The following is a 25,967-nucleotide window of genomic DNA, read 5'->3' as shown; positions in this document are numbered from 1 at the left end:
CCGGTACCAGCAGTTCTCAGCAGAGCTGCCGTTCTTTTTAGCAGAGTGGCACTATGATCGAGTCGCCCCATCCTAACGGAACTCCATTGGCTCCCCTTGCCTGCTCGCACCATCTTCAAAACCAGCTGCATCATTTACAGATCACAACCAGCACCCCCGCTTATCTTGCAGATGAGCTCGCCATCTCTGTTGGGTCTTGGCATTCCACTAACCAGGACACTACCAGACTGAGGACTTTTGACGTATAAAACAAATCAAAACAAGGCAGCAGCTTTTCCATCTATGCACCCAGGTTCCGGAACAACATCTATGTATCCAGGGCACAAGTCGTAAAAAAAAGTGAGGGGACTTTGTCACCGGAAGTAACGTCACAACAGGAAGTGACGTCATGAAAGGTGCCGAGCTCCTCGTCCAAGAGAGGCCAAAGAGTAAAGTCCAGCTATTTGGCAGGGGGCACGGCGTCCCCACCGGTAAAATAAGTGGGGGGACGCCGTCGACCCGCGTGGTACCCTGACTCGAGCCCTGTAGGTATCCATCAGGACCGCCCCAACGCTGCTTCAATCTAGGAACGGGTTGAAGGCTCACCTCTTCAAAGAATGCTACATCACAATGCATTACCTGTCCGCAACCCAGCTTCCTCTCCCATCACACATTCAATTTATGTTCTTCCATGACCGTGTATCGGGATCTGCTTTATTTTGGATCGATTCGCACTATAGAAATACCGTTTACATCTATACATGCATACAGCACTTCACGCTCATCAGAAGAACTGCGGAATTTTAATGGAACAGCACCGTCAGTTCTCATAAGGTCTGCTGTCCTCTCTATATGTAAGTTTAACAAAATTCCCTTAGGATCAATGTACGCACCAACGTCGGGACTCAAAAGATTCCAAACTTGTCACCCATTCATCCTACATTCCCAAATTATTTGTTTACCATAACCATGACTTATGTTATTTTCTTTGAGGTAATGTTTTTTTACGTGTAAAATTAAAAACAAGTAGAAAATGCCCATAAAACATCTAAGCAAACAATATCAATAAAATACAATCCGAGGGATAATAAAAAAATTAAAATATCATGAAAATTCGGAATGAAAAATTTGTATTATAAAAAATACAATCCAAAGAAAGCATGGTACACACTGAAGATTAAATATAAAAGAAGATAAGAAAGCCTCCTCCCACCTAAGTATAAAGCGAGACCAGAAATCACACCTTAATACTCGCCCACCCGATTATCACTTCCAGCTTGAGTCATATCTCCTCAAAGGATCAGCAAAAGACGCCGGCGTCTCACTAACCAAGTAAGGTACAAAAAGTGATATTGCAAATACTAAAGGGGCCTGCTTAAATGCTTTGAAAACTACCATGTAATTACTGTCCATGCTTTAAAGTCCAGTTTTTCCTTCGACAAAGGCAGGGCTGTGTGGAGGCGGGTTGAGGGGGCATTCCTAGGACCCGCTCACCGCCAGCAGGATTTATTTATAGATTTTTATTTGGAGACAAACTCGCTGTCATCAATTCTAATGAGGCAGCTTAGTTGGTTAGACCACTAGATGCACCAGATGACGTTTTCTCTCTCCCCGGAGTACATTATTATTTAATACTTAAAAACAGCTGCTTATAGCGCCTTAAAAACCAGCATCCAGAGGGCCACGCGTTACGTTTTGGCCCCAGGCCTTGCTCAAACCTCAGACAATACTGAACAACGGTTCACTGAACACAATGATACAGAGTAGAATTTAATCTCTTTAGTTAGATTACAATAGAGAGAACCCTGTGTCAGTCTCTGGTTCCGTCCCCTTTGACGTTTAAGCGGCTCATTGGAGGACTCCTAGGGGTGGGCGGAGCTCGCGGAGTTTATCGCCCACCCCTACTCCTACCTTGATGTCATTGCTATATAAATGCAGGTCCACGTGTTATTGCTCCAATTATTGAAATTAAATTTTTCTGATGTGTAAGGCACCTTTGGATCAATTCTAAGTGGTTAGTTATTTATTATTTCAATTTAATTTTTTTTACTTCGAGTATGGCTAGAATGCCATTGGAAAAACAAGGAGGGTGAATGTATGCAAGAGTAGATTGCACAGAGATGGGTGTATTCTGTGAAGCATTTATTGTGTAAACTCTGAGTAAGGCTCAGAGTTCAATTTTTACAGTTTTTTACACATAAATACGGAGGATAAAAATTGTGTTTTTTTATTTATAATTCAAACCACAAATAACGGAAAGTAAGCTTTCTTTTGGGTGACGCTCAATACTCAAGTTATCATTGCCAGGCCAAAAGCTATGCACATTGACTGCTTGGGGAATGTAAAACGAAAGATTTCCAAATTAAGTGGTTTGTGTACTACAATGTTATACTTTGAGTGAATTGTTGGTCTTTATATAGCTGCCTAAAGCATTAAACCCCGTACAGAGATCCCATTCCAGTCTATGTTAAGCATTTGAATAAATGTGCAATTATATTAGCTGTAATGACAGATCCTGGCAAGATAAACTATAAAAAACGCCCAAAGTAACAAAAAATAAACATGGGCTAATGCACAGATGAGGGAGGTTTGGGGCTTTTCTCTCCTCCTGGCGCTAATTCACACCCCTTCTCTGATTCCAGGCCAGTATTTCGCCAGCACAATGGTCATCGTGGGCTTGTCCGTGGTCGCCACCGTCTTCGTCCTCCAATATCACCACCACGATGCGGATGGAGGAAAGATGCCAAAATGGGTAATTGCAATTAACACCAGGCTTAAGTGACACTAATGCAGCATCATGCAGAAACAGGTCATCAACAGCACCCCAATCACAAGAGGATATCCTAATTCTTGGCCCTATTACTGGCAGAATGAGTTTAATGGAAGGAAGGCACTCCTTTCTTTTATAATATTTAATTTTGTTCCTCTCTATTTTTCACATGCGTGCTGCAGCGGTGGCACGTTTGTCCTACTTACGTGCCTGCTAAACTACCAACCTAACTTGAGTGGATCAACCTCTCAACCTCTGCGCACTGTTGCTACTAGTGAGTCACACTAGAAAAATCATCATTTTCAATTTCATTTCAATTCTTTCACAAAATCCTTTTCAACATAACCAAATTCACATTGCTCCTTTGAAAGTGTGATATTTAATCATAAATTCTTTTACAATAAATTCAAACATATATTCAAAAAACAACAGTTCATAATTTCACTGTATCAGCAAAATACAATCTTTTCTTTGCAACTTATAGTTGATGTAGCCCGATGCATTTCGAGTCCTAGATGGACTCTTCCTCAGGGGCCTAAAAATGTGAAAATCTTATATCAGCAAATTGAATATAATATCCAGTTTTATCAGATTCAAGTTTCAAAAACCCACAGATGCTCACTGCAACATAATATCATGTACAAAAAGTAATAATGGCTGCATCATGCACTTTTCACCTTTTTCATCTAAAAAACCACCACCATTGCACCTTAAAACGTGACTGTGCTGAAAAAATGTATACTCACAACCAAACCACGAGGTTGTGATACCTGTGAACAAAAGTTCTGACTGTAAATACATGCTGAAACCGTTCAACCAATGCACTGAATCTAAAAACCGCCTCGTTAAGCGTCCGCTTACCTCGAGTCTCTGAGTGTGAAAACACCACGTTTCCGTCTTACTTCAAAATTGCCACCTACAACGAAAGTATTGCAATCCTTAGCTTCGTGTTACACACTCCAGTGGTGTCTTCCACTAACCCCCCGGGCATCCATTCTTACCTCGACGCTAGACACCAACTCCTAACTCCACTCGTTACCAGTTACAAACCCAACACCGGGCTCGCCGGGTTGAAAACACGCTCTTCCTCAAACAACAGTGAAAACGGACTGATTCCAAACTCTCGGACGCGCCATTTTTGTAAAGTCTACCAAAAACGAAGCCATCAACACTCGGGGAAATATACTCAACAACCTCGAGCTACACGGAAACCCTAAAATACTGACCTAATAAAACCACTCACTACCCCTTATTATCGAGGCATAATAGTGAATCATAAAAAAATAAAAAAAACAGTGAAAAATAAATAAACGAGAAAAATAAATAAAAATAATAAGTGCTCAAAAATAAACATCACATAGGGGTTGTTTACAATTTAATATAGTGCATTATAGTGCAATTCAACCATTCAGAAGTACATGTATAGAGAATATCATCAAAAAGTTCACATGCTAAAGAGAGGCTTGGCCAAAACCTCTACATGAATCTAGCCTGGCATACAGTATTTGTTTTACAAAAAACATGTGTAATCTATCTTTTCATTTAAACCTTTAGGTTCCTGGGTCCCTAGGTACCGAATCCAAAATATCTCTCTTTGTAGGAGGGATCTGGTCAGATCCACTCCTTCTCGTGATTCAGTTTTCTCCAAAACTGAGAACTGTAGCTGGGATATGTTGTGCCTGTTTTCTGTCCAGTGTTTAGCTAAATTGCTCTTGATGTTAACATTCCTGATAGTACTTTTGTGTTCAGATATTCTTGTTTTTAGTTTTCTTTCCGGTGTTTGTTTCAAAATACTCCACAAGCTCATCCAAAATTAAAAACATAATATTAAGACACTGGGAACTTCTGTTACACGAACCAGACTTTGGAGGCATTTTTCAGCAAAAACCGATGTTTGCATACAACAGATCGAAAAACTTAAAGGAGTTGCTGAAATCACCCATAATCAAAAGAAGATTAAACCATAAAGGGATGAGAAGGTGCATGAACTGTGTGCATTGCCACAATGTAATTGTTGGGAACACTTTGCATCATCCCCAGACAGGAAAAACCATCGACTTACATCATGACAGTGATTGTAATTCCAAAAGTGTGATTTACTTCATAAAATGTCCATGTGGCAAATTGTACGTGGGGAAAACGGAAAGAAAACTAAAAACAAGAATATCTGAACACAAAAGTACTATCAGGAATGTTAACATCAAGAGCAATTTAGCTAAACACTGGACAGAAAACAGGCACAACATATCCCAGCTACAGTTCTCAGTTTTGGAGAAAACTGAATCACGAGAAGGAGTGGATCTGACCAGATCCCTCCTACAAAGAGAGATATTTTGGATTCGGTACCTAGGGACCCAGGAACCCAAAGGTTTAAATGAAAAGATAGATTACACATGTTTTTTGTAAAACAAATACTGTATGCCAGGCTAGATTCATGTAGAGGTTTTGGCCAAGCCTCTCTTTAGCATGTGAACTTTTTGATGATATTCTCTATACATGTACTTCTGAATGGTTGAATTGCACTATAATGCACTATATTAAATTGTAAACAACCCCTATGTGATGTTTATTTTTGAGCACTTATTATTTTTATTTATTTTTCTCGTTTATTTATTTTTCACAGTTTTTTTATTTTTTTATGATTCACTATTATGCCTCGATAATAAGGGGTAGTGAGTGGTTTTATTAGGTCAGTATTTTAGGGTTTCCGTGTAGCTCGAGGTTGTTGAGTATATTTCCCCGAGTGTTGATGGCTTCGTTTTTGGTAGACTTTACAAAAATGGCGCGTCCGAGAGTTTGGAATCAGTCCGTTTTCACTGTTGTTTGAGGAAGAGCGTGTTTTCAACCCGGCGAGCCCGGTGTTGGGTTTGTAACTGGTAACGAGTGGAGTTAGGAGTTGGTGTCTAGCGTCGAGGTAAGAATGGATGCCCGGGGGGTTAGTGGAAGACACCACTGGAGTGTGTAACACGAAGCTAAGGATTGCAATACTTTCGTTGTAGGTGGCAATTTTGAAGTAAGACGGAAACGTGGTGTTTTCACACTCAGAGACTCGAGGTAAGCGGACGCTTAACGAGGCGGTTTTTAGATTCAGTGCATTGGTTGAACGGTTTCAGCATGTATTTACAGTCAGAACTTTTGTTCACAGGTATCACAACCTCGTGGTTTGGTTGTGAGTATACATTTTTTCAGCACAGTCACGTTTTAAGGTGCAATGGTGGTGGTTTTTTAGATGAAAAAGGTGAAAAGTGCATGATGCAGCCATTATTACTTTTTGTACATGATATTATGTTGCAGTGAGCATCTGTGGGTTTTTGAAACTTGAATCTGATAAAACTGGATATTATATTCAATTTGCTGATATAAGATTTTCACATTTTTAGGCCCTTGAGGAAGAGTCCATCTAGGACTCGAAATGCATCGGGCTACATCAACTATAAGTTGCAAAGAAAAGATTGTATTTTGCTGATACAGTGAAATTATGAACTGTTGTTTTTTGAATATATGTTTGAATTTATTGTAAAAGAATTTATGATTAAATATCACACTTTCAAAGGAGCAATGTGAATTTGGTTATGTTGAAAAGGATTTTGTGAAAGAATTGAAATGAAATTGAAAATGATGATTTTTCTAGTGTGACTCACTAGTAGCAACAGTGCGCAGAGGTTGAGAGGTTGATCCACTCAAGTTAGGTTGGCCTATTACTGGCAGACCATATTGCATGCCAATTAAATGTGAGATTCTTGCCATAATCGAGAAATTGTTTTATCCGGTGTGTTTGCTCTGTGAAAAGTATTTTTACCATATCCGTACCCCTTTACCTAGGGGTCATAACTAAGCCATTTCTGTACCTTCTGCCAGAAAGACGTATGCATCTAATGCACACCTTTGGACATGGTAACTATATCCTATGTAACTACCCAGGAACAGTGTAAGGATTTAAGGCCGCATTACGAATGCTCTTGATGTGTGTGTGGGGGGGGGGGGGTCTAATCCCATACCGTGTAGTTTAAGATACTGGGGTCCTGTCCACTGCAGGGTACAGAATTACCAGGGATTTTGCATTGAACCCTGAAAATCTCCAGGGAAATGGGGAATTACTGTAATCTGGATTCGATTCCCCTTGGTAACTTCTCGTTTTGGCCCGGAACTTATCCAGGAGATATTTGAATTAAGCAGCCAAAATGTGAATACAATGTTTTAGGCCATGGGAGTTGTTTCCCTGGGGCCTCTGATGGGAGGAGGAGGAGGAGGAGGAGGGGGGGGGGGTTGTGTTCCCCCTCCCCATATACAGTGTTTTCAACCCTGGGGTGGGCTTCTCTGGACCTCATGTAATTAAAACAAGCACTGGCGTTGCCAATAGGTCTCGCAGTAGGAAAGTTGGAGCTATTACAATTGCAAATAACAATGCCTTTTATTTTTATTTTGCATGTTAAAAACATAAAGGGCTTTGTCATTTACAAAACCAATATCTCCAACTTACCTACTGCGAGACCTATTGTGCACTGCACAGTGTGTGTGAAAGTGGCACTGCGTGGGTGTGAGTGGCTTTGAGTGAGTGTCGTTGCGTGGGTGAGTGGTGTTGCATGTGTGAGTGTTGTTGCATGGGTGAGTGGCGTTGCGTGTGTGAGTGTTGTTGCATGGGTGAGTGGCGTTGCGTGTGTGAGTGGCGTTGCGTGTGTGAGTGGCGTTGCGTGGCTGAGTGGCGTTGCGTGGCTGAGTGGCGTTGCATGTGTGAGTGTTGTTGCATGGGTGAGTGGCGTTGCATGTGTGAGTGGCGTTGCGTGTGTGAGTGGCGTTGCGTGTGTGAGTGGCGTTGCGTGTGTGATTTGCATTGCGTGTGTGATTGGCATTGCATGGGTGAGTGTGGCGTTGCGTGGGTGTGAGTGGCGTTGTGTGTCTGAAAGTGGCGTTGTGTGTCTCAAAGTGGCGCTGCGTGGGTGTGAGTGGCGCTGCGTGGGTGTGAGTGGCGTTGCGTGGGTGTGAGTGGCGTTGCGTGGGTGTGAGTGGCGTTGCGTGTGTGAGTGGCGTTGCGTGTGTGAGTGGCGTTGCGTGTGTGAGTGGCGTTGCGTGTGTGAGTGGCGTTGCGTGTGTGAGTGGCGTTGCGTGTGCGAGTGGCGTTGCGTGTGCGAGTGGCGTTGCGTGGCTGAGTGGCGTTGCGTGGCTGAGTGGCGTTGCATGTGTGAGTGGCGTTGCGTGTGTGAGTGGCGCTGCATGTGTGAGTGGCGTTGCGTGTGTGAGTGGCGTTGCGTGTGTGATTTGCGTTGCGTGTGTGATTGGCATTGCATGGGTGAGTGTGGCGTTGCGTGGGTGTGAGTGGCGTTGTGTGTCTGAAAGTGGTGTTGTGTGTCTGAAAGTGGCGCTGCGTGGGTGTGAGTGGCACTGCGTGGGTGTGAGTGGCGTTGCGTGTGTGAGTGGTGTTGCGTGTGTGAGTGGCGTTGCATGTGTGAGTGGCGTTGCGTGTGTGAATGGCGTTGCGTGTGTGAGTGGCGTTGTGTGAGAAAGCGTTGCGTGTGTGAGTGGGGTTGCGTGTGTGAGTGGCGTTGCGTGTGTGAGTGGTGTTGCGTGTGTGAGTGGCGTTGCGTGTGCGAGTGGCGTTGCGTGTGCGAGTGGCGTTGCGTGTGTGAGTGGCGTTGCGTGTGTGAGTGGCGTTGCGTGTGTGAGTGGCGTTGCGTGTGTGAGTGGCGTTGCGTGTGTGAGTGGCGTTGGGTGTGTGAGTGGCGTTGCGTGTGTGAGTGGCATTGCGTGTGTGAGTGGCGTTGCGTGTGTGAGTGGCGTTGCGTGTGTGAGTGGCGTTGTGTGTGTGAGTGGCGTTGCATGTGTGAGTGGCGTTGCGTGGTTGAGTGAGTTGCATGTGTGAGCGGCTTTGCGTGTGTGAGTGGCGTTGGGTGTGTGAGTGGAGTTGCGTGTGTGAGTGGCATTGCGTGTGTGAGCGACGTTGCGTGTGTGAGCGGCGTTGCGTGTGTGAGTGGAGTTGCGTGTGTGAGTGGCGTTGCATGTGTGAGTGGCGTTGCGTGGTTGAGTGGAGTTGCATGTGTGAGTTGCGTTGCGTGGTTGAGTGGCGTTGCGTGGTTGAGTGGCGTTGGGTTGTTGAGTGGCGTTGCATGTGTGAGTGGCGTTGCGTGTGCGAGTGGCGTTGCGTGTGTGAGTGGCGTTGCGTGTGTGAGTGGCGTTGCGTGTGTGAGTGGCGTTGCATGTGTGAGTGGCGTTGCGTGGTTGAGTGGAGTTGCATGTGTGAGTTGCGTTGCGTGGTTGAGTGGCGTTGCGTGGTTGAGTGGAGTTGGGTTGTTGAGTGGCGTTGGGTTGTTGAGTGGCGTTGGGTTGTTGAGTGGCGTTGCATGTGTGAGTGGCGTTGCATGTGTGAGTGACGTTGCATGTGTGAGTGGCGTTGCATGTGTGAGTGGCGTTGCGTGTGTGAGTGGAGTTGCGTGTGTGAGTGGCATTGCGTGTGTGAGCGGCGTTGCGTGTGTGAGCGGCGTTGCGTGTGTGAGTGGAGTTGCGTGTGTGAGTGGCGTTGCATGTGTGAGTGGCGTTGCGTGGTTGAGTGGAGTTGCATGTGTGAGTTGCGTTGCGTGGTTGAGTGGCGTTGCGTGGTTGAGTGGCGTTGCGTGGTTGAGTGGCGTTGCGTGGTTGAGTGGCGTTGGGTTGTTGAGTGGCGTTGGGTTGTTGAGTGGCGTTGCATGTGTGAGTGGCGTTGCGTGTGTGAGTGGCGTTGCGTGTGTGAGTGGCGTTGCGTGTGTGAGTGGCGTTGCGTGTGTGAGTGGCGTTGCATGTGTGAGTGGCGTTGCGTGGTTGAGTGGAGTTGCATGTGTGAGTTGCGTTGCGTGGTTGAGTGGCGTTGCGTGGTTGAGTGGAGTTGGGTTGTTGAGTGGCGTTGGGTTGTTGAGTGGCGTTGCATGTGTGAGTGGCGTTGCATGTGTGAGTGACGTTGCATGTGTGAGTGGCGTTGCATGTGTGAGTGGCGTTGCGTGTGTGAGTGGCGTTGCGTGTGTGAGTGGCGTTATGTGTGCGAGTGGCGTTGCATGTGTGAGTGGCGTTGCATGTGTGAGTGGCGTTGCATGTGTGAGTGGTGTTGCATGTGTGAGTGGCGTTGCATGTGTGAGTGGCGTTGCGTGGTTGAGTGGAGTTGCATGTGTGAGTTGCGTTGCGTGGTTGAGTGGCATTGCGTGGTTGAGTGGCGTTGGGTTGTTGAGTGGCGTTGGGTTGTTGAGTGGCGTTGGGTTGTTGAGTGGCGTTGGGTTATTGAGTGGCGTTGCGTAGTTGAGTGGCGTTGCATGTGTGAGTGGCGTTGCATGTGTGAGTGGCGTTGCATGTGTGAGTGGCGTTGCATGTGTGAGTGGCGTTGCATGTGTGAGTGGCGTTGCATGTGTGAGTGGCGTTGCATGGTTGAGTGGCGTTGCATGGTTGAGTGGCGTTGCGTTGTTGCGTGGCGTTGCATGGTTGAGTGGCGTTGCGTGGTTGAGTGGCGTTGCGTGGTTGAGTGGCGTTGCATGTGTCAGAGGCTAAATGTAGCACAGGGAGACCTCCAGCGGTAAGACAATCAAAAACAACTTAGAAAACATTTCACAGTATGAAAAGATCAAACTCATGAACGAGCGTGATACACCTCAGCTAAAAATCATGATAAATAACAACACACATTAGAAGTAAAACTGCAAGTACAGAAGGACCAGCTTTGCTTGTTTAAAACTCAGAGGCAAAAGAAGAGGACATATGTACTTATGACATATGCTCTCCCACTTCAGGCAGATGAGTATGACATATGCTCTCCCACTTCAGGCAGATGAGTGTAATGTGTAAAGCGTCTTGTGGAGCAACCATGTCACATGAGCAGATCGTGGAGTCTGAGAATGGCAGCCGAAGCAAATACAAACAAGAGGAATGACTGTGAGGCGCATTGGTGTGAAGCACATCAAAGGGCTTCTCTTCCCCTAATTAGGTGAGGAGAAGCCGTTTCGGGAAACTGCGGCCGGCCATGAATAATTAGGGGAGGAGAAGCCCTTTGATGTGCTGGGCTGGCTGGCCCTGAATGTGCGTGCATGTTATCACGTGGTTCACGTGAACAGCATGAAAACCGCGGGGCTGAAAGCCCTTTGGTTTGACGATGTTTTCGCCACTTGAATTCTCGCTCCGCTCGATGCGCTTGCACACATCGATAGGTCGCGAGACCTAAAAAATGTGTTTACGTTCCCATGGGATCGTAGCAGTTTTTGGCGAATGTTTTTTTTCTCTGTGTTTTTCCCCAGAAAAGGGGGGTGGTGTCCCTTTGAGCCCCCCCTCTCATGTGGCCTAGGGGGTCAGGTTATCTCTACCCTGCAACCTCCCAATGAAAATTACACCGGGCCCCGGGGAATGGGGTCCCGGAGCTTTAATCGGCACAGGTAGTAGGGTTGTGTGCCTCCCTCCCCCTAAAAATTATGCCGGACCACAGGGGATGGGGTCCCGGGGCCAAATCAGCAGAGAGAGGGTTGCCCCGAGGGCCCCCTTCAAAAGAACACCGGGCCCCAGGGGTGGAGGTCCTCAGGATTAAAGTTGGCCCAGGGAGGGGGCCACATACCCCCCACAAGTCTGCTAGGCCCCAGGGGATGGGTGGTCTCCATGCCCCCACCCTCTTGCAAGAACGCTGGGCCCTGCGGGATAGGGTCCCCGGGGACTGAAATCATGCCAGGGAAGGGAGTGCACATGTGCGGCCTTCCCCTTTATTTAAAAAAGTAGCCCCGGGGACAGGGCCTAACAAGCAAAATAAGTGGTGCCAGGGATGGGGTCCACGGGGCCAATAATGGCTCAGGAAAGGGGCCACACGACCCACCCTTTATTTTTATAAACAGCTGTGGGGCAAGGGGTCGCCATGACCTAGCAAGGCTTGAGGAGGGGGGCTGTGCAGCCATCCTCCCCCTGTAAATTAGCTCCCCAGGGCCGAAATCAGCAGAGGGGCCACATGCCTCCCCTAAAATGTACGCCAGACACTGGGAGATGAGGTCCCCAGGGTCTAACAAGGCTGGGCGGAGGGCCACGGGGCGTCCCCTCCCCTTTATTCAAACTAGTGGTCCCGGAGGATGGGGTCCCTGGGGGTCCATAACGGCTCAGGGAGGTGGGCAGCGCGGTCCCCCTCCCCTTAAAATAAAAACATGGCCCTGGGAGGATGGGGTCACCAGACCCTAAAGAGGCTCGGCAAGGGGTCCCTCCTCTCCCTGCAAAATGTCTAGGGGATAGGTCCCTGGGGCGAATTCGGCCCAGGACGGGGATGGGAGAACTTTCCTCCCCCTCCCTACAAAATGTTGTCGGGCCCCAGGGTATGGAATCCTAGTGGCTGAAATCGGTCCGCACGGCAGCTTGTCCCCTCCCCCTCAGTAGCGGCTGATCCCCTTTTAAAGTTGCCCTTAGGCACAACCCCAACGCTCTCAATGTGGTCCGTTGTAAAGAGTGTTTATAACTGGCCATGATTCAGAACTATGGTGTTGAGGCTGAAGGCAGCGCGAGTTTCTCACACTCCCTGGCAGTGTGTGAAAACAAATTAAACAATATATAAAATTAAAAGCAAAAACACGTACTTACCACTACTCTCCGGTCTAAGCTCTGCAGCAAGGGGTTTCTGAACCAACTGGTGGAGCGGTTCAAAATGCGCATGTCAGGCTGGCCGTCGAAAACCGGCCAGCCAAAGTGACATGCACACTTCAAACATTAGGTGTGCACCATTCCTCTTCCACTGCTGCCCCCGCTCCATCACTTGCCTTTGGCTGGCCCACTGCTCTGAAAAATAAATTGTAATAAAATAATTTTATCACAGTTTTATTTTTTATGTTTGCTGTGCTGGCAGCCGGGAGGGTGATGCTCCTGCGCCCTAGTGGAGGCACCGCCGCTGCTCCCCCTACAAATATCGCTGGGAATTAGCGTTCCTTGGGCCAAAATAGGCTCGGGAGGGGGGCTGCTACGTGGCCCTGTCTCTCTTATTTAAATAGGTTGTCCCGGAGCATGGGGTCCCTGGGGCCGATAAATGCTCAGGGAGCTGGGCAGCGTGGCTCCCCTCAAAAAAACATACATGTCCATGGCCTCCCTCCCCTTTATTTTTAGTAATGGCCCTGCAGCATGGTAGGTACCCAGTGCCTAACAAAAGTCGTGGGCTCTCGGTTCCCCTCTTCTTTAATTAAAAAAACAAATGGCCCTGGGGATGAGGTCTCCATGACCAGGCCCTATGACCAACCCCCCACTGTGCAGGGCCAAAGCTGTGCGCAGCATGGGGTTGGCTGTATGGAGGGTAGGGGGTTGGCTGCAGGGCTGGCCGCAGGCCGTGGCCCTGCCGCCAACCCATCGCTTCGCACAGCTGTTGAATTTACGTATGGCAATTAAGTATTACTTTACGTTTAAAAACCCTAGAAATTCACTGAGAATACCAAAGGCTAAAGTAATGCTAAAGTTTAGGTGTAATAAAAAGATCTGCTTTCGTTTAAAAAAAAAAAAACGTAATAATTCACTGCAAAAACCAAAGGTTAAAAAAACGTAATAGTTAGGTGAATTTGTCAATGACAACATTCAGAATTTGAACCAAAAAAAAGAAATTCACCAGTTGTTGTTGGCAGCAGTAACTACAACTTGTGCCCCCACCATGCACCGCTTATGATGTCGCATATGATATCACTCATGACATGTTCTGTGGCATCAGTGATGACATCATCCAATGAGTGTGTTAGTTTGTTTTATAGTTTAAATGGTGGCAGGTAACTAACATATTACTTTTCTATGTTATTTGTATAGCTACCGTAAAGCCGATGGGTGTAAGTGTTTACAAAACGCATGTGCCCCTGATGCACCGTAGCTGTGTACGGGTATTGAACACGTTATACATCTTTGTATTCTAGAGTAACTCTGTGTGCAGGTGACTGTGGACTTGTGTTCATTATGTTCCACACAAGGTTTTTGGTTCTGCAGAAAACAGGAGGAACATTCTACTCAGTAGATACTTACGTTTGCAAGCAGCCTTGAGTTATTAGAGAGAATTTTATCAGCAGGACAATTTCTGCATAACATAGAAGACTGTGCGAACCAGGTACTAACCTATGTACGTTTGCTTCTTTTGCTCAGAGGGTGGGCTGTCAGTAAAAGTTTTCAAAGCAGTATAAAAGGTGGGGGGATTCAGACCTTTAGCACCTTCAGCTCTTGGTTATTTTTTGCAAATCGTTTTATTTTTTTCAACTGTTGCATGGAGTGTACACTGTTCTTAGTAGATTATTTTGAATAGTTTGCAAACAGTGACACTCTTATGATAAATGCAACACAAACAGTGTGGTATAGAAAAAAACTCTCTCCATAGAGTAAACACTGTTTACAGTACCCAGTTCTGTACTGATGTCAACTTCATTTCTTAATGTAGGTTCGGTGTGTTTCATGCAGGTTTGATGCAGGTGGGTTTGATGCAGATAAAAGCTGTCCGTAGTAGAGCTTTTGTTTTGGACCTGGCATTCACTGTTTTGGCTTTCTGTGAACAGTTGTGTACAGATTGAACACCGTTCTCAAAGAGGGTTTCCCATATATCTGTGGTCGATTGTTAATCTGAACTTGTATGGTATAGGGTCAGTGTTGCACATAATGCACACTTTCTACACCTAAGGGAGTTGTATCTGTGATGGCGCCAACGATGCCTGTTATTCTTTTGTACTTTCTGTCAGGCCTCTAATGCCAGAGTAATTTAGAGAGCAATTTGCACAGAAAAACGAAGCTTGGATGATGTCATCAGTGATGCCATTTGAAATGTCAGTGATGTCATATATGATGTCATAGCACCATATTGTTACTTTAACCTTTGCTTTTTCAGTGAATGTAATATATTTATATATATATATATATATATATGTATATATATATATATATATATATATATATATATATATGTATATATATATATATATATATGTATATATATATGTATATATATATATATATATATATATATATATATATATATATATATATATATATATATATATATATATATTCTTCTAAAGTCAATGTTTTTGAAGCAGGGAGGAATTCTTTTCTAATTTAATATTGAAGAACACCCATTTCTGCATGTTCTGTAGCTCTCCCTCTGGCCTGCTAGTCTTAAATCCTTGTTCTCAGTATTTTGATGGCAGGGTGAATAGGGTCACATGAAAACCCCATCTTTACGCTCCTCTGTGTCTTTGCTTTTCCTAGGTGCGGATCTTTGTTCTGAAATGGTGCGCCTGGTTCTTGAGGATGAAGAAGCCTGGGGAGGAAGTTGAGCCCAGGCCCCAGTGTACCCCAAGTCTTCTGAGTTGCAGCTCTGACAGTGAGCACACCACTCCTGATCGGCATGGCAGTGGTCCCAACAGTGCCAATGGAAACCTACTATACATTGGCTTCCGAGGCCTAGAAGATCTGCACCACACCCCCGGCAAGACCTCAGACCTTCTGCACAAGCAGCCTGACTTCCCCGCTTCTCTTTCCCTGCACTCCAACGGGGTGCCGCCCAGCGGGCATAGTTCCGAACCCGGCGATCCCCAACTCGAGAAGATCCTCGAGGAGGTGCAGTACCTGGCGGACCGCTTCCGTAGCCAGGACGTCGACGAGGCGGCCTGCAACGAGTGGAAGTTTGCCGCCACAGTCATCGACCGTATGTGTCTGGTGGCTTTTACTATCTTCAATATCATCTGCACCATTTCCATCCTGATGTCAGCACCCAATTTCGTGGAAGCGATATCCAAAGACTACATCTAGGCAGGAGCTACACTAACTCTGGTTGAAGGAGAGCCGGTCGGACTGAGGAGACTGGCCTAAGTGACTGCTCTTTGTGTCCCTAAACGCAAGAACCACTGAGGACAAAGGGGGACGAGAGAATCCTCGTCGCCGGCACAACTTCCACCATACAGCTGCCCAGTGTCCGCAGTGCCATTCACAAGCCTGGACAGTGTTGTGGGCGGACATTTCAGAGTGCTGCACTGCACATAGCCTTTCATGCCCCATTGCGGAGACCAAAAACAGTCAGAGACAGTTGCTTCAAGCCTCTATTTATTATGACAATAGGTGGCTTCCTTACAACGAGGCATTCTCACTTGATTCCAGTACTACCAGTTGAAGCAGCCATTTGCACTTGTAGCATGGATCATATTGTGCAGTGGAAGAAGCTGCTGATAGTACCAACCAACTCCCCTTACCCTGTATTAACTAAGCAGTCGACTTACTCTCCATATACCTAAGGATGTATTAAGACTCTCAGTAGACGTCACATAGCAGCTCTGTGACATCACAGAGTATGGCTCAGATGCTGTGGAGTGCCACGTGGCTCCTCTGTGACATCACAGAAGTGAAAGGTCACCTTCAGGGTTCTCGCTGACCAGGACTGTGAAGAATTATATTCTTATTTTTTAACTCATCAGCCGTCGAATGTTGCTTTTCTTGCCTTTTATACTATTTCTGCACAGCTGCCGGGCGGAATGGCGAGCTCAGCATGTGGCAGAAACTTTCTGATGACGTAATTGCCGGCACATTTAGTCTTACTGATATTTCATCTTTTAACTAGTTTCTCAGTGAATTATAAATGAAGTTTAGGTATTTAACCGTCCACGGCACACAAGCATCCTAGCACACATTGATAACAGTTGGACCCAGATTTACGACGGGCTAGTTTTGCTCTTGCATCACAGAAGGCAACGCAAGCCCTTAAGTCAAATTTACTGAGCCACGCAGAGCCAACTTGCGCGGCATAGTAAATCTAAAGGAACGCAAGGCAAGGCAAGTTGCTACCTTGCTTTACTCTGCATTGGGAAGGCATTACATTGGGGGGGGGGGGCATTCCCACTCACCCGTCCATGGATTTTGGTGCATTCGCACATTTACTGGGAATAAAAAACTAGGGAATGCGTCGTAGTGCTTCACCATCCCAACAGAGGCGTAACGAGGAGAAATATCCTCATTTCTTTGAGTTATTTTCTCTTTCTGCAGCGCACATGGGAAGAGGGAAATGGCTCTGAGGATTGTTTTAATGCAGGAAGGTGTCCCTTCCTGCACAAATACAATCCTGTTTGTAACGCAGGCACCCTGGCACCATGACGCAAGGATGCCTCCACTGGTGCGAGTCAGAACTCGGCGTGCCAGCGCAGAGAGAGAGAGAGAGAGCAGGCATGGACTATATCTTTGAAAATCTGGCGCATTCCTGCTCTGTCCATTTAATGCAACGAGTCGTCTTGCTGCGTAGCGTTGCAGAAAATGTTGGTAAATCTTGCCCTTGATGTGTTCCAGCGTTGTCATTAATGTGTCAGAAACAAAACAGCAATAGTCTTATCCCTGCACAGGGCTGCTTTGTGTTGGGAATGGGTGGTGACTGCGTATTAGGACAATTTAGATTTTATTTCTAATTGTTTGAAATGTTAGGTATTTGCAAAATATTACGCTAAGCTGCTTTTAGATTGCACAGCTTAAACCGTTTTCATGGCCCTTTGGGGTGCTTGGCTGAGTGTAGTGTTCATAATGGTGGAAGATGGTTATATCACAGAATTTGTTTTTGAGATTTTACTTAATTTGCGTGAGAGTGCCATCCCCATCAGTGTTCGTAGTGGGCACTCATTGTCTGTCACTGTGCCGATTTAGACCCAATGCCGTGGTTGGGCAGTATACAACATCTCTAACTAGTGTGAAGAGTACCTCAACAGTGCTCAATTTATAACTCTTTTCCCTCTTTGTCACTGTTTTCCTGTCTTTCCCTTCCTCTCACATTTCTTCCTGTTTTGCCTTACACTTGCTCCGGGTCAAAGTCTGATGATGAAAAATAACTCCTGGTCTTTGAAAATCAGTGACTCTGCTCACAACCTGCAACCACTTCATCAAATTAGGCACTGGTATGGATAATAATCCAAGCAAGCCAAATGGCCCTTCATGATCTGGTTGGGTAGCAAAAGACAGCCATAACTAGGGTGAAGTGGCCCAAACTCTCTGGCACAGCACAATAGGACCCGTACCCTCCAGATATGCCCCCGCCACCCAACTACCCTAGACATGCAAGATCCCCACATTTGAAATCACCAGAGATTCAGGTGGGGTTTAAAAAGGCCATGTTTATTCACCACATTGTATAAACATGACAAGCAATAACATGCATATCTAAAATCACAAGTTATAACATAACTACATTTTTGAGCATATCAGCTCCATCACCTTCCCAACCCTAAGGGAGGAACACCATCGGGTTCGCATCTCGCAACTGGGTATCCTACGCCAAGTGCCGTGCACCTGCCCCTTAGAGTGGTGGGTCCCGCCCTTCTATCCTTGTCCGCCATTACCGGGGCCCACCTCTCGACCACCAGGCTGCCCGGGGTCGCCCGGGAGGCTCGAAATCTGTCGCCCTAGCCTCCCCAGCCAGTGGTCACTTCCTCCCAGTGGAGAGCTTGCCATATCCCCCCTCAGAGCTGGCCTATGGAGCCCGGCAAGCGGGCTCCGATCCATCTTGTTTAGTCACTATTTACTGATCGCAGGTCTCTTCTCCGCCACAAGGGTGGCCAAGGCCCACAGGTCTGCCACCCTCCCCACCTGCGTTCAGAATAAATGACCAAAGTTCTCGGATAAAAGTATCAGTTCCATAGTCCGACAAATGCACCCCATCCTGATGGTACGTTGCTTCTCCGGAAATCATCCGGTGCTGGAGGTAGCGCAAGCGGCCCTTCACTGAGCACAACCTTGCTAGTTCGCCATTCAATCGCCTCACCGAGACGTTCAAAGATCTAGGACGCACTCCTGGGCCCCATGCTCTGCGTGATATCATGCCAGACCAGACTATTTTTGTCGATGGGGACTCATGCCCCAGCCAGGCAAACTCTGCTAGTAGGGCTTCCTTGACAGCCAAGCGCCCTCTGTCGACCATGTCGTTGCCACCCACATGTAGGATAATCCAATCCAGCGATTTTTGCTCTCGTGCCCTGAGCTCCTCGACGATCCGCCTCAAGTGTCGGATACGCATCCCTCCAACGCCGTGCCATAAGAATTCAGTCTCGCCCAATGCGGCCGGTTTCACCACCTCTCTTCGCTGCAGGCGCACCGCCGCGCGACGCACGAAAGAGTGCCCGAGTATCCATACCACGGACGTGGGCATACTAATCAGAAAGGAGAGAGATGAAGCCGTTAGACACTGCACACATATGTTTTACAACAATTCAGGCCTCACATATCGCTTATAGCAGTCAGAGGTCCAGCGACCTACACCTTTCACCACGTTGGGGGCGAGACCGGCCCCGGCCGCCAAAGTAGCGGCGCCAATCCTAAAGGAATGAGAAGAATAGCCCACTGCTCCCAGACCCAGATTCCCCAAGGCCAACCCAAATACTGCCTTAAATTGATATTGAGACAGGCAATCCCCGTTTTCGTGTACGAAGAGAGCCGACCCCCCCCCTCTGGGCATCGGGCCAAGTACGCCTGCATGCGGGATACGGGGCAGGCTGCTATCCCTGGGGCTGGCAGCAAACAGATGGTGACCCCCCTTCCTGATTGGTCTGTCTTGGAACGTTGCAACCGCAGTACTAGGCCCCCCGAGGAAAGGGAGATATCCCTGAACTGCAACCCTCCCCGATGGTCTACTTTGGAGGCCCCAACTATCTCACCCAGGCGAAAGGCCCCGTAAAAGGCCAGGCAGAATGCCGCCCCCAGCATGATTCCCTCGAACGGTGACTGGCAAATAACAGGCAGTACCCCCAAAATATCAATCAAGGTTGGGAGATCCAGAGGCCTACGACAGTCCCGCCGTGGCCCGTCCAATCGGACCCAACCCGCTAAGGCCTTTCTGATTAAGAATGAAGCCCCAGGGTCCCGCTCCCCCGCCAGTTTAGCGAAGAAGCCTATCGCTGCCAAGGAGGCCCTAGCATAGGACACTGATTTGCCCTGATCCTGCAGAACCTGTAAGAAGGCATACATTGTTTCAGTTGAGAAGACCCTAGCCTCTCCGGCTTGTTCCACAAATTATCTGTAAACATTAAACTGTGACTGATAGGCACGTTTGGTGCGGTCACACAGAGCGGCACCTACCAGCCCCACAGTGACGTAGGGAACGTCGTCATGCGCTCTTCCGCCTGCGGGTGGAACCTCCGGAAGTCCTGCAACTTGGAACGAGACAAAGCGTCAGCAGCATGGTTATCAACACCAGGTATATGCGCAGCTTTAAAGGTCAAATTCAATTTCAAGCATGCCAACACCAACAATTTCAGCAACCTCAGCACATGTGGGCAAGTCGCTCCTTGCCGATTGATAACCTGAACCACTGCCATGTTATCCGACCAAAAGGTCACGACCCTGTCCCTGAAGCGCTCCACACAAACCGTAACTGCCACCCAGATGGGAAAAAGTTCTAGAAAGGCCAAATTCTTAGTCAAACCTGCTAAATGCCACTCCGCTGGCCAAACCGCCCCACACCAGGCGGGGCCCAAGATTGCCCCAAAACCAACACTTCCAGCTGAATCGGTATATAATCCTAGCTCCACACTGGACACCGGAGGCGCGGGCCATACCACCCGCCCGTTGAAATCTGCCAGGAAGTCTCGCCACACCTTGAGGTCCTCCTTAACCCCTGCTTTTAACCTCACCCGGTGATGCTTCTGGGTAAGACCCACCATCGCTCTGGCTATAGACCTCGAGAAAGGGCGTCCCATGGGAATGATACGCAAAGCAAAGTTCAGCTGACCCACTAGCACTTGTAACTGGTGCAACGTCACCTTTGGACACGCCAAGGCAACCTCAATGGCTAGGGAAAAGGCCTTTACCTTATCGATTGGCAATCTACATTCCCCCGCTACTGTGTCAATTTCGATGCCCAGGAAGGACAAGCACATGTCGGGGCCGACTGTCTTGCTCAGTGCCAGCGGCACCCCAAAATCCTTTAGCATAGCCACCAGCTGACTTAAGGCCAACACGCAGGCATCCGATGATGCGGGCCCCATCACCATGAAATCATCTAAGTAATGCACCACATCTGTACATCCTGACTTTTGCGGAAACACCCATTGCAGCATGGAGCTAAAGGTCTCAAAGTACTTGCAGGAGACCGCACAACCCATAGGCATACATCTGTCGTAATAAAATTCCCGTTGGACCTGAAAGCCTAACAAATGGTAATCCTCAGGGTGTACCGGTAACAAGCGGAATGCTGACTCAATGTCGGTTTTCGCTAACAACGCCCCACGGCCTAGCTCCCTCACTTTCTGAACCGCGGCATCAAAGGACGAGTACGTCACTGAGCACACTGCCGGGTCGATGGCATCGTTTACAGATGTACCCTTCGGTGCAGATAAGTTATGGATCATTCTGAATTGTCCCGGCTCCTTCTTGGGCACTACTCCCAGAGGGGAGCACACATAGTTCTCCCAGGGAGGAGCCGAGAATGGGCCTGCTACTCGGCCTAAGGCCCGCTCTTTTTCAACTTTTGTGGCACTACAGAGGGATGAGTTCTTGCTGAAACTTGGTTCCTACACTGAGTAATAGGGGGGACATGCGATGCTGAGATACGAAAACCACTGGAAAAACCCTCGAACAACATCTTGGCAGCTGCCCTGTCTGGATACCTGTCCAACCAAAAGATCAGCTTCTCAATATCAACGGGAGTAGGCAATTTAGACTTGGGGAGGCTTGATATCCTTAGAGGCATTACCCCCCCCCCGGTCTTTAGATTTCTTGTTGCACTTTGGTTCGGGATGGGACGGGTGACCGCAGTAGGCGCATGCGTGCTTAAACTTGCACTGCCCGGGGGGCCATGTGCACCCTTTACCATTGAATGCCCAGCATGTACCTTTCTTCTCGCCCGGCCCTCCCTGATAAGCCCGAAAGGGCTGCCTAGCCGGGTGTTCCCTAGTGCTCACGCTCTCCAACCAAGCATTGAGCTCAACCTGATCCCAACAAATGGAAGGGTTTTCCTCCTTCGCCCAGCGAAACTCCCTATCATATGTCAACCAGGCTGACCCACTATGCGTGGAGTGAGCCTTCACGATCTTATTGGTATAAAACACCAGCGGAATCGCCAACTCTGGCCTTCTTTCCAACAACACCGTCATATAAACATGAAAGCCGCACAACCAATTGGTAATCGTCTCCTCAATCCTAGGTCTCCGATCTCGGAAGGAGTGCTCTTTCCCCTCCCTGTCTTTGTAATCTTCCTCTCTTCTCTTTGGCCTGATAAGGGAGAATATGTCTACGTAGGCACCCTTCCAAATCTTCTCTCGCATTTCCCCTGCTCACATGCGTAGCTAGCATCCCTGACTGGGACAATACGTTCCCCTGACTAACCCCCACTTCGCTGCCCCTTGCTGTAGCGTCACCAGGCTTACCTCCTGTAGGTGTTACAGCTATCGCTGTCGCAAGGGGATGGGCTCCGATCGCTACACCATGCAACGCCTTGCGCGACTCGACTACGAGGGCCAACTGCCTTTGAATGTCCTGCAACGCGCCCTGTTCTGTGGCCGGAGGGGGCCCCCACGGTGCCGTGCTCCCGCGCTCACTCTCTCCATTACTTTCTCCGGAGCTGATAGTTGGCCCACTAATGTGGAAACCGACGCCAGCAAGCTATCTAACGGATTGCCCACGGCTGCCACTGCGGCCACCGGCTGCGGTGGGAGTGGGGCCGGGGGGACCGTAACTACTGGTCCCGGGCCTCCCGGGGCCAACGCTTTCAGCGCCTTCCTAATCTCGGACAATACTGAACCCACTGGGTCTACTGGAGTGGCTACATTCGGGATGGGGACGGAAGGGTACACCTGCTCTGCATCTAATGGAGGCGTGGGGACGGGACCTACTGATCCCTCGTCCTGTTTCCCCCTGACAGGGCTAGGCCTACCCTCCCCCTGCCTGGCTCCCCCTTTCTTTTTAGGCTGCGCCTTAGGTTTCTTCTTTAATGGAGGATCTGCGACCTTTGGTGTTACCCCCCTGCGCGGCCGTTCTACGACCTCGGGCTGTTCCCCCTGAGAAGAATCGCTCTCATCCCTGCTTTCGGGAGCCTCCTTGCTCAACTTCTTCAGCAGTAATTTCATAATCGGTGCCAATTCCGGCTCAGAATCTTTCCGCTTTTGTCCTCCCTTTTTGGGCGCCATGCTAACTATCTCGCGCTTCGCGCTAACTTGCTATAACCCTAAAGCGCGCGTTCCCTGCTCCCGCACTCCTAAGCACCGTTCGCGCCACCCGGCAGGAATCCGCACCACGAGGAACCACGCACACAGCCGTAAGCCCCGTTAGGCAGCGACACTCCTATCCCCTCCCAGCACCCACCGTGACTCACGGCTGCCCACGAGGCCCCCGGAGCACTCGACCCCTTACCTTGCTATACGAACGATGCTCGAGCCTTCTGCTTCTATAGTTTCGGAAAGCCGGACCGGGTCACGAAAATGGCTACGTGCCGGCGTGAGCAGTCAGGTATCGAGGAGTGATAGCGGGAACAGAGACCCCAGTCACAGGGAGTTGACCCTAAATAGGCCCAGAGTCTCCACCCCCTGACCCCTGGGTCACGTGATATCGCCAGGCCGGAAATGGGTGGGCCGGACGCCGATTGGGCCGTCCGCCCGACCAACCACCAGAGACCAGGAGCGGGCGGGGTCCGGAGAGGCTGGGTCCTAAGTGCGCGCGTCGTGATTCTCCGCGCTTGTCATTTCACCTGCTTTACTATTGATAACTATGGCTTCAGTTTGATCTTTCAAACTACCATGAACCTCTAGGGTGATCCATGGGTTTATATCCATGTGGAGACTATCTTTGAGTGGTGGGAGATTTAATAAGTCTTCAGCTGGATCAAAAAAGTGTTCAGCAGGTCACAAGTTTGAATCCTAGCAAGGTTGACTCAGCCATCCATCCTTCCATAAGTAAGTCATTTGAATACCATGAGTGATGAACACTAGCCGCTGATAGTTACAGCACTAAGAATGGATGCTGCTTTGCCCCCAAGAGCCAAATGCAAGCTAAGCAGTATAAGTATTTGGTATGTGAATTACACAGGAAAAGGCATGTAAAATTATGATAAAGGCTATCAAATTCAAATTTTGATTCTTTAACATTTGGAAGTGTTTCTCTTTGGTGTCTGCAGTTGTACAACTGCATGTAGTAGCATTTATTAAAAGTGAAAGTTAATTTACACAAAGTTGTAAAAAACATAATGAACCACCCACCCTTCGCAATGATGCAGAGCCAAGAGACAAACTACTTGTCAGGTGCCCCTTGCAACTGGCCAATATTTGTGTTATACGTAGAGCAATGGCACAGTCTATTCAACCATAAATAGGAGTTATTTTTTATAGCGCACATCTAAAACTGAATTATTTCAAGGTGCTCTCAAGGGTGACAAACAGAAAAGCAAGGCATTGAGGTAAAGTGATTATGAGTTAGATCACACAGTTTGGTTCAGAGGGGAAGCTGGGATTTGAACCCGGGTTTCCTGGTTCTATTTTGTGCAACTTAGCCTCTGGATTGGAATATCAGTCTCTGTCCCATTTAAATCCAAGTGCAAGATCACCAGGCCAGTCGTGATCAGGCAGATCAGAATTCCATGCGGTAATTTCGCTCCGCCATTCTCTTAATCAGTGCCTTAGTGTAAGCCAAGGTGGCGTGACAAGACAGCTTTATAAAGTATCAAGGGACCGCATCACTGCCAGCTGCTGGAGTCACTATCAGGAGGCACCTATTTTGGGGGGGAGGGAGGAGTGAGGGAGTTTTATAAAGTGCGAACTCGACCCGAAGGTATCAGAGCGCTTTACATGAGTACCAGTTGCGTTACAGACAAACACATTATTTTTTGGGGGGCGCGGGGATATTAAGTGATTTGCTCAGAATCACAGGATGTTGAGCGTCTCCGCTGAGACTCAAACCCAGTTTCCCAGCTTCGAGGTCAGCCGCTCTAGCCATTAGGCCACATCTTCTAAAAGTTGCTAAACGCGGCATTTCGCTTTTGCTAAAGGCTTGCAAGTGAGACACAAATATGGTTTGTGTTGGCAATGAGCTCTCATGGTTTTCTGAGCATTACCACCGAACCATTAGCCCTTCGAAAAATATACCCAGCACGTCTTATTTATTCCCTTCAAAACAGCACTTTTTTGAATGCGTCAAACCCACTTTTATTTTAAAATGTTTTCACTATAAATCATATCTAAGCTCAAGCACTGATCTACATTGTGCAATAGGTATGCATGGTTTACAATAGCTGAATAAATATTTTATATATTTCTCCTATGTGCCATAATGATTTTATTTCATTTGTTGGAGGCCGATTCAGAGTTCTAATAAAATCATATTAGTTTAAAGCTTTTGAACTATATGACATGCTTTTACATTTATAAAAAAAATCCCATGACTTCATATCTAATCATTGTTATCAGTGTGTTAATATCCAGATGAAATAATGAACAATAACTCCTTAACTATGCATTGCTTCTTAAAGACATATTTGTACCCTTAATTTGTGTTTCATTGCATGCCAGTATGCATTTTAGAAAATGATAGAATGTTTATAAGTCATAAATTATCGTTTTAATGTAAACACTCACTGCCTCAAAAACACTTTGCATGCATTTTCTGACACGTTGACAGACATGCGTGTATAATCTATCTTTGTATATATACATATGTATATAAATATTTGTCGTTTTTTTTTTTTTTTTGGCGGTTTTGTATAGCGCGAACAAGACCCTTGCGGGTATTAGAGCGCTTTACAGATCAAATATAGGTAATAGCATATAAACACATATAAATATAAATACAGTGGATTATATGAATACAGTACTGGGAACAATTAAAGATTAGCACATAGCTGCAGTAGTGTCTAAGACAAGTTCAAGTGAATTTGGACATGAGAATCGATTTCACTTCTTTTTTTTAAAAGACCGCAGATGGATTAAGTCTCGTTTCTGGGGGTAGAGCGTTTCATATCCTGGGGCCATTCCTGAGAAGGTACGATTGTATGTTTTTTTCTTAGAGAAACGTTGTGGTTTCAGTAGAAGGTTGTTAGAGCTCCTGGTCGACCTGTTGCCACCTGATAGTACTAGCTAGGTATCTCAGGGTTTTGTGATAAAGTGCCATATGTGTCATACAGGCGACTTTTAACTGGATTCTGGCCTCAAAAGGTAGCCAGTTGAGGGCCTGAAGGTCAGGGGAAATGTGGTAGTTGCGTTTGGTGCCTTTGACGAGTCTAGCGGCTGTATTGATAGAGGCTCTGAGAGGAGCAGTCGTGATTTGGGTAGACCACAGAGTGCGACACTCCCAT

General features: G+C 47.4%; 1 protein-coding gene across 1 annotated transcript in view; it reads left to right on the top strand.

The window, feature by feature from the left end:
* Window positions 1–24,931, top strand: part of LOC147672899 (neuronal acetylcholine receptor subunit alpha-7-like) — a 132,500-nt gene extending 107,569 nt beyond the window's left edge. Inside the window, exons 10-11 of the mRNA XM_086947941.1 lie at window positions 2,622–2,731; window positions 14,936–24,931. Coding sequence (XP_086804067.1) covers window positions 2,622–2,731; window positions 14,936–15,478 — 653 coding nt within the window. The 3' untranslated portion in view covers window positions 15,479–24,931. The remainder of the gene's footprint in view (window positions 1–2,621; window positions 2,732–14,935) is intronic.
* Window positions 24,932–25,967: the final 1,036 nt, after the last annotated feature.

Source organism: Lissotriton vulgaris, unplaced genomic scaffold (genome assembly GCF_964263255.1).
Source record: "Lissotriton vulgaris unplaced genomic scaffold, aLisVul1.2 SCAFFOLD_2170, whole genome shotgun sequence".
In the NCBI taxonomy this organism is placed as follows: Eukaryota; Metazoa; Chordata; class Amphibia; order Caudata; family Salamandridae; genus Lissotriton; species Lissotriton vulgaris.
This window is presented reverse-complemented; position numbering and strand designations above follow the sequence as displayed.